Genomic DNA, 12962 nt, shown 5'->3' with positions numbered 1-12962 from the left:
CTGTTGTAAGCAGTACTGCCCTGGGGGCCTGCTGCGTCTCTCCTGGTCTCGCCTGCCTCCGCCGGGCTGGCTGTCCATCCTTCGTGGGTCACGGCCCAGGTTAGATGAGGAGCTGTGCTCCACCTGCACCTTCCCCCGTGAGGTCCCATGATCCCCCCAAAGGAAGGAAAACGCCACTTCACCGCCAGGGCTGACCACCTCTGAAGCCGGAACGTGCCCTTGCAGCCTGCTCAAGGTGAGACTTCGCCCCCAGATAGGAGGAAATTAGGGGTTTCCAGCTAATACCAGTGTAGCACATGGGAGCCCATAGGGGTTGGGGGGAGAGGGGGACGGGCAACAAGCTATCCCCCAGCCGAATCAGTGCGGGCAACTGCAAAGTCCGCTAGTCACCGGCACATCCAGGCGAGCTTCCAATTCCAACCTCCTCTGCTTGGAGGCCTGGCAGCACAGTCTCCAGCGCCTCTTTTCTGCCACTGCCTGCCGCAAGGCTTGGCCACAATCTGCCCCACCCCCGTTCGTTCCTCTGGCCCGGGAGCGTCAAGGTAGGGATTTTTGTGCAGTGGGGAGAAGGATGGTAGCAGATTAGTGAAAGGCCACCAGGAGCAAAGTTAATGTGTGGCCGCCATATTCCTCGGTAAGGCCATACCCCCGCAAAATCACTTTTGTTGACACATGCCTGACCTTAAGGGACACAGATGTTGCAATCCCGTACCGCCCTGTTGGTGCTAGACCTTACAGTGTCACTGGTATGACTGTGTTGAGTGTGGGAGAATGGGTAGCTTTCAATCCACACTTTGCATGCTGCTTTCAGAAGAAGCCTCCGATTGGTGGTACTTGATGAGCACCCATGGCCTTAGCGATATTGGTGTTCTTCCGCAAGGAGGTGCTCGTCGTCAAAAGACAGGTTGATGAAATATTGATGGACCTCTGGCCTAAATCCAGAAAAACACACCTAGGAGTGACAGCAGAGGAAAACAAAGTTATTACCCCTCTTTCAGGAGTATCTGCTGAATGTAATGTCCACAGTATGATGGCGAAAATTTCGGCTTTCCGACCTCTTCCCCAACACTTCCTATACTGATTGGGAAGAAGTTGGACCAAGACCTCCATTTCTTTCCATTAGGCTTGGTCGTATCTGGAGAAGAAACCCACTAATTGGCAAGGCGCCAGTGTCTGACAGCACCAACTGACACCCGATTGCTGGCTGCATCAATGGGCTTACTCTCTTTATTAAGAGAGGCAACATTACCTTTGGCTTGAGATGGCGTACTCTTACAACTGGTGGAGTCCACTAGGGAGTCCAAGGGGACATGGCTTCTGATGTACAGAGGATCAAATGGTGCAGGTTTAAACTTGATCTCCACCTGGGATTTCACAGGCTCCCTGAAAATGTCTGGGGCAGATTTGACCATACCCTGTAGCATAGGGATAAAATGGAGGCATTTATTTTTGGACAGTGTCTCCACCAGAAAATCCTCATCCTCAGGTTTGCCATGAATGTCCACCTTGTGATAGGAAGGTGTATACTGAATGACACCACGTTATGCAGTGGTATCATCTGGTGGAAAGCTCCAACGGGAACATGCTCAAAGTCAGAATCTCCTGGTAGGGGTGTGGGAGGTCCACATCAAACTCCTCCCAAGGATTGTCTGTAGGATGTTGGTAAACGAGCGCCTAGAAGTCCACTGCAAGGGAGTAGGATTTAGGACTACTTGAGTTGGAGTAATATTCCGGGGACTTTTAGGAAGTCACAGGAGGTGGAAGCAGAAGCGGTAGTGGCAAACGTGGTGGTAGGAGGGGCCTGAAAGCCTGGCAGCCTTATCCTTGGACTGTGTAGCAGGCGCAGGCTGCAGAGGAGCATCCGGTTGTGGTGTGTTTTTGAAAGAGAGTCTCCGCTTTTTAGGCACATTTTTTTTTTTTTAGATGAGGCAGAGGTCCAATCAGTGACAGGCCTGTAGCTGGATCCTGTCTTGGCTCTAGCACCATGCTGCTGTGCCGACGCAAGCCAAAGCGTAGTGGCTAACCTGGAGGTAATGGGTTGTTTGGGCACAGGGTTCAATGCCTGATCCCCATGCTGGGAATAAACTCGGGGGTGGGTGGGAATAAACTCGGACATGTGTATGTGTGTCTGTTTTGAAAATATGGATTTTGCCCATCCATAAGAAGGCAATCACAGAAAACTATTACAGATAAGACTACATTAGATTAAAAAAATCTGCAAGTAAAACATTCAACTGGTGGCCAGATTAAATAGTATTTTATGACAAAAGTTGTGGAGAAAGTAAGAAACATTTTTGCTAACTGTATGTTAAATCTGTACCCACTTGCTGGTCCAGAAACACAAAATCTGGTAGGGCTGATCTTTAGCTGTTACAAAGGAGACTGGTCTAGACTTAGAAGCATAATGTAATTATGCTCAATGCTCTCAATAAGGGATCACCAGTGAAAATGCTGACACATCATATATGAAGTGTATGCAGGTTGCACTTTCTGACATTCATTTAGAATAAATGTGTTTCCTTCACAATTATGCAAATTACTAAATAGTTTTTAACAGTTTGATAGCTGGAATAAATCAAATAAGTTTCAGAAAGCACTAGTGAAATATGTTTATACTAATATGAAACAAGGCAGTTAACCCTCTACTCCCACTGTGAATACCCAACAAGTATTGAGGTCAAACACTACCTATTAGACTCTCAAATACTACAATTGAAATAATTTCTTTGACATTAGACTTCTAAAAGAGTTTTCTAAACCCAGTCAGCCAACCAAACACTAGCACAGGACAACATTTGGCAGGCATATATGGCCTGACTGATATCCTCCCTATTGTTGTTATTGTGAATTGAGATATACTGCGGGAATTTAGAGGAGTCATTCTTCCTCAATCAAGTGATTTTTCCCATAGCCAGTGTGAATCACACCTTACTACACAACACATCAATCCCAGGACACTGTAATGAATGATGGCGTTCATGGCAGCAACTAACAAGTGGGTGACCAGTTAGTTTTTGGGCAATCTAGTCCATATTCATCCACTTTTTCTCATTAACCTAGGGATGACATTTTGACAACTTTCAGTGCTTTAGCCCCTCTAATGTCGATCAAGGAAAGGAAATATTTTCGGAAAAGGAGGGCAGAATAATTTTAAGAGCCTTTTTCACACATTAACTCCAATATTCACAAAATCTGGAAAAGCTGATCAGTGCCATGCAGGCTTTCCCTCAGACTCTGGGTACCAAATTGTGTCAGAAGGTTTTCGGAGGCCTAGGACCATGTACAGATCAGATTTTCAGGGATACCACCATTTACTAAAAGGGGCTTCAAAGCACTGAGGTTGGAAATTCCTGCCATTTGCATTGCTTAACCAGTGCCTCCATTGTTAAAAAATAAACTCTCATGCTCAGTTTAAAAAAAAAAAAAAAACACATCTGCATTATTCAAAAGTAAAAAACAACCACGGACTTTAAAACATTACATTTATGTAGAGACCCCCCCCTTCACACTTTTAAAATACTTGTCAGTTCATTCCTTGATTTTCTCTAATAGGGGTTAGAGGAAAGAACAACATTGCCGCTGAGTGAAGCCTACATGTTTTGTCTAAAATTCCAGTTGTGAATTATAGTGTTGGGTCACTGTATATTTGTTTCAGTCTATCTAATCTATTTAACCATGTAATGCCTAACTGGTCTTCACTGTTGAGATGTTCTGGAAACATCTACTGCTTGGTGTTCAGAAGTGTGCTCTGCTGGCATATACCCAATGGCTAAAAGGCTGAAAAAAAAACATAAGATCAAGAAGAAAGAGTTCATCCTAGTGCCTAGATGTAAACGCGTGGTTCTTTAGTATCTTTGCATTTATAGTTATCCAAATTAACTATAATTTGCATCCGTTCTATATCTAAACTTTAATTAGACACAATAAATAAATGTACCATCCATGTAATCCAAATCAACTACCTTGTTATGTCCTCTGTCTAGAAGGGCAGGATAATGCTTTCTCTCTTCACACCCAAAAAGGTATTTGGGCAAGCGGGCCCATCTGTGTACTTTGGGGCCATGAGTAGATTGTGCGAGACTCTACACATACACCCCTCCCATATCTTTTGAATTTGGTTCTTTTGGAATGTCAGTAGCCTATTTTTGGATATGGTCAGCGGTAAGGCTTGATAATAAGAGCTAGAAGATAATGATTTTTAGGACTATAATTTTGCAAAGAATAGGTACCATGAATATAAAAGTGGCACTGTTTTGATATCTCTCATACAGTTACATATATACCAGACCTCAATAGTATGCCCTTGAATTAGTCAGTTTCATTACTTAAAACCTTAAATGTTTAGACACCCATTGAAACGCAGTACCAAGTATTAATTGTTGAATCATTTGCATGGGTTCAAGGGGAGAGAAAGGTTTACCATTTCCCTTTCAATCTTGTTTCTATAACCTGTTTTCCGCCTCAAATATCTCATGTTCCTTAACCAAAACTAACTTGAAATGGGTGTCGCTACTAAGATTGCCCAAGCAACATTGTTGTTCACAAAAGTGTGCAACTTTTTTTTCCTGGCGTATTACAGCAAATTTTCCTATGGGAGTTTCAACAGCAAATTAACACTTTAGGGCACGTTTGGGACCAAGTAAAACTTGACATGTCCCACCAATTAACTCAAAACTTTAACGGATCAAATTTATATGCATGTGTACATGTTTGAAACATTTTCTTCATGTTCTTCAATTGGAGCCAAAATATTAGTCATAAAAATGCTATCCTATTGCCTTACTCTGTGAACCATAATTTCAGAATCACTATCATTGACTATATAACCAAGAAATATTGATATATTCCTAATATAATGCAAAAACTATAGAAAATATATTAGATGCTTTGGATAAATAAGGCCATTGAAACAACACCATGATCTTATTTCATTGTCCCATTGCTCTAGCAACATCTTTTCCTTGTTTCAAAGTTTATGATGCTGCATAGTAGCTGCTCTTCATTGTCAGGTGCTAAACCCATGTCGGTGTACTCTCCTTACAAACTGGAGTCTGCTCAACAAGCAACTTGGTATCCATCATTTGCCTCTCAACTCCTAAAACACGAGCCCAGAAAAATAACATTTATTCTGCACACAACAAAATATGGATCTAATGGCTCAGGAAGTGCTTTCTGTTTTTGAATATTATGAGCTGCAGTACTGAAAACAAACCTTGTCATTTCACCAGTCCAAGACATTTATACTTAAACATTCCTTTTATATTTTTTATTCACTAAAATACACAATGATAGAACCATGGCTAGAACAAACCTCTTTGTCTGGGGTTGAGCTGCCATCATCTTGCTGCCCTGTCAATGATGAAGTCCGGCTCCTGTTTCCACTTGGAGGAAGACCCTGTTCAATTTGAAACGAAAAAAAAACAGTAAGGCAAAAGGCATACCACTTGTACTATTCATTTTAAAATACATTTAGTAATATTGGCAAAACAGAAAATGATATTATGTGATCACATTATCCATTTTGCCAGTTTAGTGGCTGAAGGAGGGTCTACCAGAAGATTAGTGACATTTTTGCAAACTCTAAAGTTTATCTTTTTCAATTTTTCAGTGTATGAAGAGCTGTCAAGAGTTCTACGGGTTATCAGTAAAGTGTGCTGTAAGTGTATTAAGTATAGAATGCATTTTTAGTTCTCCAAAATGGAAAATTCAGGTTGTTAGCAAACCGGTAAAAAGCAAAAGGCAATGGGCAGCAGAGATCCCCAAAAATTAAAGGATAGGACAACAAACATGCAGAGCAAGATCAGACACGATTTAATAACTAATTTCAACTACAAGCACCCTTATAGGCCATCTCCTTATTAACCACCAGAGATGCCTACACCGTGAAACAGTTATGTGCCTGCTTCACTTCAGTGCACATATAGGTAACAAGTCTGTGACAACAGACAGTAGGAATTGAAAGGCAAGGCACCTTATGAAGATGATCGTAACAAAGACAGGAAACTCAAGGGCTGGGAAGTAGTCAATGCAGAAAACAAGCATTTTTCTATTTATCATTTAATACACACACAGACATAGATATATCTCTCCAGGCCCATTTTAAAATGCCCTCTTTTAAAGACTGAACGGTGGATTGTGCCGATCTGAAAAGTATTAGTCTTAAACTGAGCCATATATCTGATGTCAGTAGACTAGTGGAATTCAGTTTGTTCAGTGGAGCTTACTGTAACCTCTAATTTCTCAAGGAATAACGAGGCCTGTTTACATAACCTCTTTCCGTTCTTTCTTAGGATTACACTGTATTGGCATAGACATAGTTCTTGCGGTCACGTATCTGTCTACTTCTACATAAATAGGCATTCTTTTCGTCCCACTTACAAAGTAATCTTTGCTATTGGCATTACAGCAAAGGCACTAACAAGTATGAAGGTACATAGTAATATATTACATTGTCTTTGCATACTTGGCTGCACTGGCACAGAGCGTGGACATCTAGTTGTTAGGGTTTGCATGTCTTACTAAAAAGTTAGCAAGCCCATAGTTGGGATGGGGCACCATCGCATTTCTCAAAAGTAGAGAGCCAAAGATTCCAACTTGCATTATGAATTTTCTTCCTAGGGTTATTTGAAAAGAAAAGTTATTCAAGTATTTTCTCTTTATCTTGACTCCGAAGCTGGTTCCTGAATAGATCAGCTTTCTCTACAAATACATATTTAAATTGTCCATGCCATATTAGTCTACTCCTCTTGCTTCCATTACTCATGGTTCTCCTCTCTCCCATTTAACGGGAAGAGCATGATATTCTATTCACCGTTTGAGAATACTATTGAAGCTCACATAACGTAGACTTACAAGTAACGTTAGCTACGGGGCGTGGCCGAGCAGGCCAAGACGAGCCCTCGACCTAGAGATGCTCCGGTACCTCGTCCAGCATCCTGAGTAATCCTGCTGCTTGTGGAGCCCTTCATCGCGCCTAGTGGTGTTGCCTGCCGGCCATGGTCAGAATCTTTATCCTTGGGGCCCACAAACCACCCAAATCACAGCTGTGAGTGAATGATCCGCCATGGCAGCCAGGGTTGAAGAAGAGAAGACAGCAGCCTTCTAGGGCATGTTGCAGCTGGGTCCTGCCGTTCACTCACACTACCCTCTCACAGGTGGTGAGCTGGGAAAGTGGGGCTGCAGATCCCACGTGTAGTGTAGTGTAGTGTAGTGTAGTGTAGTGTGGTGTAGTGTGGTGTAGTGTGGTGTGGTGTAGTGTGGTGTGGTGTAGTGTGGTGTAGTGTGGTGTGGTGTGGTGTGGTGTAGTGTAGTGTTGAGGGCTGCATAGGTGATCACTGCGGCCCACGCGACATTCCAGATCTGCCAGTGGCCTGGCAGCTCATGCTGCCCTGGCCTTTTGTGGTCAGTGGCAAGCAGGCTGGGTGAAGGGGACCCTCCCTGTGGCCAATGAGACCAGAGTATTGCTTGCACCTGTGATGTGGGGGAATTGGGCCCATGCCTTATGGGGCTTTTGCCCAGCCCTGTACACTTTGGACCCAGTGATCCTGGTTTTCTTGGGGGTCTGAAAGGGAGAGGGGCCCTTACCCACTGCTGCGGGCTGCTGGTGGAGGACACTACAGACTGTTTCAGTGGCACTCTAAAGATGGATGTTGACCATTTGGGTGTGTCGGTCCCACATAACCATGCTGTGATCACCTGAATAGGATTCCCCAGGTGAATCCTTACGTCTTTCCTGCAGGAAGAGACCTGCTGGGTCCCTTGCGCCATTAGCTAAGGCAAAGATCACATGGCCCACACCCAAACAAAGATGGACAAGTTAAAGGTCCAAGCGCCTCTGGGCTGTACCCCACAGCTGGCCCTCCCCTCGACATGACCCATGGCTGCCACTGCAGACCTAGCCACCATCTCACAAGCTATACAGGCTTCTAAAGAAGCGGTGGAGACCATGATTGGTGAGGTTGGAATAGATGTGGCGCTGCTGTGCCAAGATGTGTGCAAAGTGGTCAGAAGGTGAAGGCGAAGGCAGGGGTCTCCACCCACTCTGTAGCCAAATAAGCAACCACAGCTAACACCCTGGAAGATCATGCCAAAGACTCTGAAAACAAGTCTCGTCATGACAACTTGTGGTTTGTATGTTTCCCTAAAGGCGTTGAGGACCTGCACCCTGAGAAGATCCTGGAAGCCTGGCTTTTGTCCTGGATACTTGAGAGGAAACTGTCCCCCTGATTTGTGGCTGAGAATGGCCCACCGTTCCTTGGCTCAGAGTCCCCTCTCCCATGGCCCCCTCTGGCCCTTCATAGTCGGAGTCTCAACTACAAAGACAGGGACGCAATTCTGCGTGAAGCCCAACTGGTAGGTACTCTGACCCACAACTCCTGTCAAATCATGGTCCAACAGCACAGGAAGCCCTATGAGGAGGTGAAACAAACTCAAAGCCATGAACATTCAGTATATGCTCATTTTCCGCACAAGGCTTAAGGTCAAACCACAACTCTAAAAAAACATACTTCTTTGACTCCCCGGAGGATGCCTATGAGTGGGTAACCAAGCACCCAAATCTTCAAGCAGGTCATTTTGATCCCGGCCCTCGCATGCGACCCAGGATGCGCCAGACAGCGCGCTCACACAAGGAGCAGACAACCGCTTGGTATCCCTCTGAGGCTTCTGGGGTTTGGCAATCACTCCGAAGCAGAGAACTGCGCAGTGAGAGGGACAGAATGAACTGTGGTCATCACTCAGTGCCTCCCTGCCCGCTTGATCACTGAGGGCCTCACCCGGGCACGGGTACCACACCTGGGCTCTAGCAGTGACATCACCCCTGTTGCAAATCCACTAAGAACCTATCACCCTATGTGCTACTTAAGTCGTGCTCTATCCTGCATTGAAGAAGGTTCTGTGCTAATGTTTTGCTCTCTACATTGTTGAAGTGTTGGTTTTCAAAATGTTTGAGGGAGACAGATGCTTCTAAAGGAGAAATGTTTGGGGGAGGAATTAGGAGGATTGGGTAGTTTGTTATTGTGTTGTTTGCTCTTTTAGTTCTTTCTGTTCCAGACTGTATTTGCATGCATGCAACACCGAGGACCAAATTGGTGGGGGGGGGGGCAGCTGACCGCACATTCCCTTTCTATCCTCTGAGACAGACCTGTCCATGTTTGTGGAGCACCCAAGAAGGGGCAGACTGTATGATCTAGAAGGGTCTTGGTGCATAAGGACCCCCAGACTTTGACTTCTGTTCCTCATGGGAACCCCAAAGCTTGAGACCCAGTCAAGATTGCAGCTGATGATTTGCTGAAGGCCCAGTCAGGACTGCAGCTGCTGATTTGGTGAAGGCCCAGTCAGCACCCACAGCTAATTTGCTGAGGGCCGTGTCAGGCGGACATCTGCTTAACAGTCGGGTCTTCAATGGCTGATTTGCACAAGGTCAAGTGGGGCAATAGATCCTGATCTGTTAAAGGCCTGGTCAGAGACATACAGTCAGCCAGGACAAGGAATGAAACTGCCTATTGTGGAGGACACCACGTGGAACTGCACCTACATGTGGTCCAGTCATGACCACATCCCTTAAGGATTGCCAACTGCCAGATCTACGCCCCCGGCCTGCACTTCCTACAGCAAAGCTGCGCCATCCAGACCAGTGCAGCTGGATCCTCAACCTCATCCTCACAGGATTTTTATATAGTTAATGAAGTGTGTAGCAGTTAGTACAACTAAGAGACTGAAGTATTTTCTTTGTTGCTACCATAAGCACTGGACTGAACATTCAAGTTGTTGGGTATGCTGAGTGAGTGTTGAGCTCTGAGCCCAAGCACCCCACACCAGTTCAATGAGAAGCCTTCTTGCCCTACCTACACTGAAAGGCGAGTATGGAAATGTTTGTACTGGGAACAATTTGCAGAGACATAGTAGGATGGACCCAAGACAGCAGTGGCAAACAACCTCAACTCCCACGGTTGAGGACCAGTAGCCTTTGCCTGCCCAGAGTCCTGAATGCGGTCTAACACCTGATGATTGCTACAGCCTTCTATTGGGTCTTGTGCTTTTATTGGTTATGGTCTGCTAGCACGCAAACCATTTAAGTTGCCTCAGGCTGAGGTCTAGTCTGCCTTAAGGGGGATTAGTTCAATTCTGTGAGCTTTATTTAGTTCCCAGCCCCTGAAAATCATAAGGGTGTTAGAGGGAGTGTTCATATTGTTTTTTTCAACTGCCAATTTGTATATGATTTTAAATGTAAGATTAGTATTTAGTTGAATGTGTATTAAAATATGTTCAATTTTTAAAAGACTTTCAAGCCCACAGCACCTCCCTAAGGCTTGCACAGACCCGTGTCAAGTGCTCAAAGTGATAACTTCGCCCAAAGTATTTGCTTTTAAATGATTGGCTGAAGAAAATGTGGAATTGGAGATATGTTTTAACCGAAAATGTGTTGTGAGAAAAACTCTCTGTGAACCATTCACCTTGTCAGTATCTTGAGCGACTTTTGAAAGTGAGGTGTGATCTCGTATTACGTTTTCGCCCAAAATACCTCAAAGTACACTGCACCTAATTTACGAGTAACGTTGCAAACCCTTACTTGGGATACATTAAAAGTTGTCGAGGTCAAAAGAAAATCACAAAACATAAACACGAGGACGCGAAGTAAAGAAAGGAACAATCGACCAACAAAAGATTAGACATGAGCAAATGGAAGAGAAGAGGGTATATGAAAAAGACCACAAAAATATCCAGCATAATAAAAACATTTGTAAATCAAGACGGTAGATTGATGCTGCCCTGAAAAACATCTTTCAACCAAACTACACTTTAGGGCATGATTTTTTTATCTGCTGAGCCAAGCTGGCAAACTGTGGATACAGGAACTGCTGACTAACTTATCTTTGCTCACACCACACTAGCTAACAATGTCTGGATTTTATGTCAGGACCAGAGGCTTTGGATTATGATTCTGTTTCTTTACTGAAATTTCTACAGCTTTCAGTAAACTTTAAGAAAACCAAAACTACATATTTCAACAGCACTTGTAGTCCTAGCATGCCCAATCTCAGGCCGGCTCTCTCTATAAATATCACAGACTCTAAAGTCCTTCCTCTTTCTTTGCTGCTGTGCAGCCGAATATAAGTACTCACAACTTTTTGATTGATATTTGCTGTTTCTGTATGTTTATTGATTAGGCCCGTGGAGAGAGAGCGGGGCTGGGCAGCAATCTTTAAAGGGTCTTCCTTTGTATCTAATGAAACTAGCACACACACTTTTTCGCGCTTGACCCATTCCCCTTTGTGGGTCCGGTTTGCATAATTATACCTTGTGCTTACCTCAGCATAGGAGCGTGTTCATATTATGGTCCGATCGCTGGGGAACGCGTAGATTTATATTGCTGATGTTGGTCCTGGCCTCCGAAGAAGGCCAGAAGAGCATTGCCTAGAAAACTCTGTTCTCTCTCTCTATTTCGACCGTCGCGCATGCGTGGACATTGATCTCCGAGATTTCTGCTCAACATGCCTGCGGGGATGCATACTCATAACCCACCTGTACCAAACTTGGTGTGCAGATAAACTAATCCCTGCTGGTGGAGAAGACGTGGCATGAGAGCCTGGGAAAAGAACTAACCCCTAAGGACTATAGCAAAATATATTTGGGGGTCAAAGAAGTGGCAGCTGGGGCAAGCTTTAAACTTGTACAATACAACTTCATATATATATATGGCATAACTCACCCCTAGGCGACTACACACTATCTACCCCACCAAGATCATACATATTCCAAATGCGGGAGGGAGAAGCCGATTTCCTCCATCTGGCATGGAGCTGCCCCATTATACAAAATATCAGGAAAGAAATACTTCCCCAGTTAAAAGCCATCACGGGATGGTGGGTTTCATTGGAGATCGAAAAATGTATGTTAGGTCTACTTCCACAGAACCCTGCCAAGAAACGTAGTAGGTGTTACACTATGTTGGGCCTTGTGGTGGCAAAACACTATCGCCATGCAATGGTGTAGCTCCAGGCCCCCCACAAGACTTGGGTGGGAGACAGATATTGCGGAGTGGGCTGGGGCAGAAAAGATACACTTGCGGAGGACTAGGCATGACAAAAAGGCCCAGATGACTAGGACCCAGCTCTCATATGCTGAGGTGGTGACTGAGGCACCTACGTCGCAAGAACAGGACACTAATTGATCAACATGAGGGTACAGAAACAGTGGAAGGGAAGGGGGGGGGGTTTATCTGCAACCCACTACATAACCACAATAACAGAATGAACCATGACTGCAAGCACCTTTATTTAATATTGGCTTACTGGGAGGATAGACCGGACATGAAGGATTAATGGGGGTGGGTTAGGGGTCACATGAAGGGCGTTCTAGGTTGTTTTATGGTTTAATTGATTGGAATGAAAGCTGTTCGACCTATACCACAAGACGGGCAATTATGATATTACTAAACTATGTATCAGAAAGTATAGGATTCATAACAAACTCTGTAACTTGCGCTGATACTCTTTAATAAATAAAATGAATTAAAACACGTTTTAAAAAAATTCACAAGGGAAAAGTCTAGTCATTCTATGTTGTTGCATTAAATAAAGGTTGTTTCTCATTCAAATTTTATTATCCAATTTTGGGTTGCCTTAAAAGCTATGGAGCAGTATGAATAGGAAACTGATATGTTAGTATTTAGGTTTATCATAAACTGTGTTTTATTTAAAATACAAAAAAGACATACCACGGTTAGTTTAGTATGGGTTTTGGAAGAAAGAAACCTCTATTACAATGTATCCACTTGTACTTTGGAAACAGTATGAAATGTGGACATATTTAGTGATAGATTGTAAAAAATTATTTTTGCTAAGTGTCCATGTAGAACATGGATCTATCAGAGGTGTGATAATGACAATATCTATTTTGATTAACTTGATAACTTGATGTGTCCTGAAAGCGAAGACCGACGGCGATTGAAGGCAATCTTA

At 44.0% G+C, this 12962-nt stretch overlaps 1 protein-coding gene across 3 annotated transcripts in view; it reads right to left on the bottom strand.

The window, feature by feature from the left end:
* Positions 1–12962, bottom strand: part of GOLGA4 (golgin A4) — a 758002-nt gene that overhangs the window by 647841 nt on the left and 97199 nt on the right. For all 3 annotated transcript variants that reach the window (XM_069215119.1, XM_069215129.1, XM_069215138.1), the window contains exon 2: positions 5312–5395. In XM_069215119.1, the coding sequence (XP_069071220.1) occupies positions 5312–5395 (84 nt within the window). The remainder of the gene's footprint in view (positions 1–5311; positions 5396–12962) is intronic.

The sequence above is a fragment of the Pleurodeles waltl genome, chromosome 2_1 (genome assembly GCF_031143425.1).
Source record: "Pleurodeles waltl isolate 20211129_DDA chromosome 2_1, aPleWal1.hap1.20221129, whole genome shotgun sequence".
NCBI lineage: Eukaryota > Metazoa > Chordata > Amphibia > Caudata > Salamandridae > Pleurodeles > Pleurodeles waltl.
The sequence above is the reverse complement of the archived record's forward strand: the minus strand, read 5'-3'. Positions and strand labels throughout refer to the sequence as shown.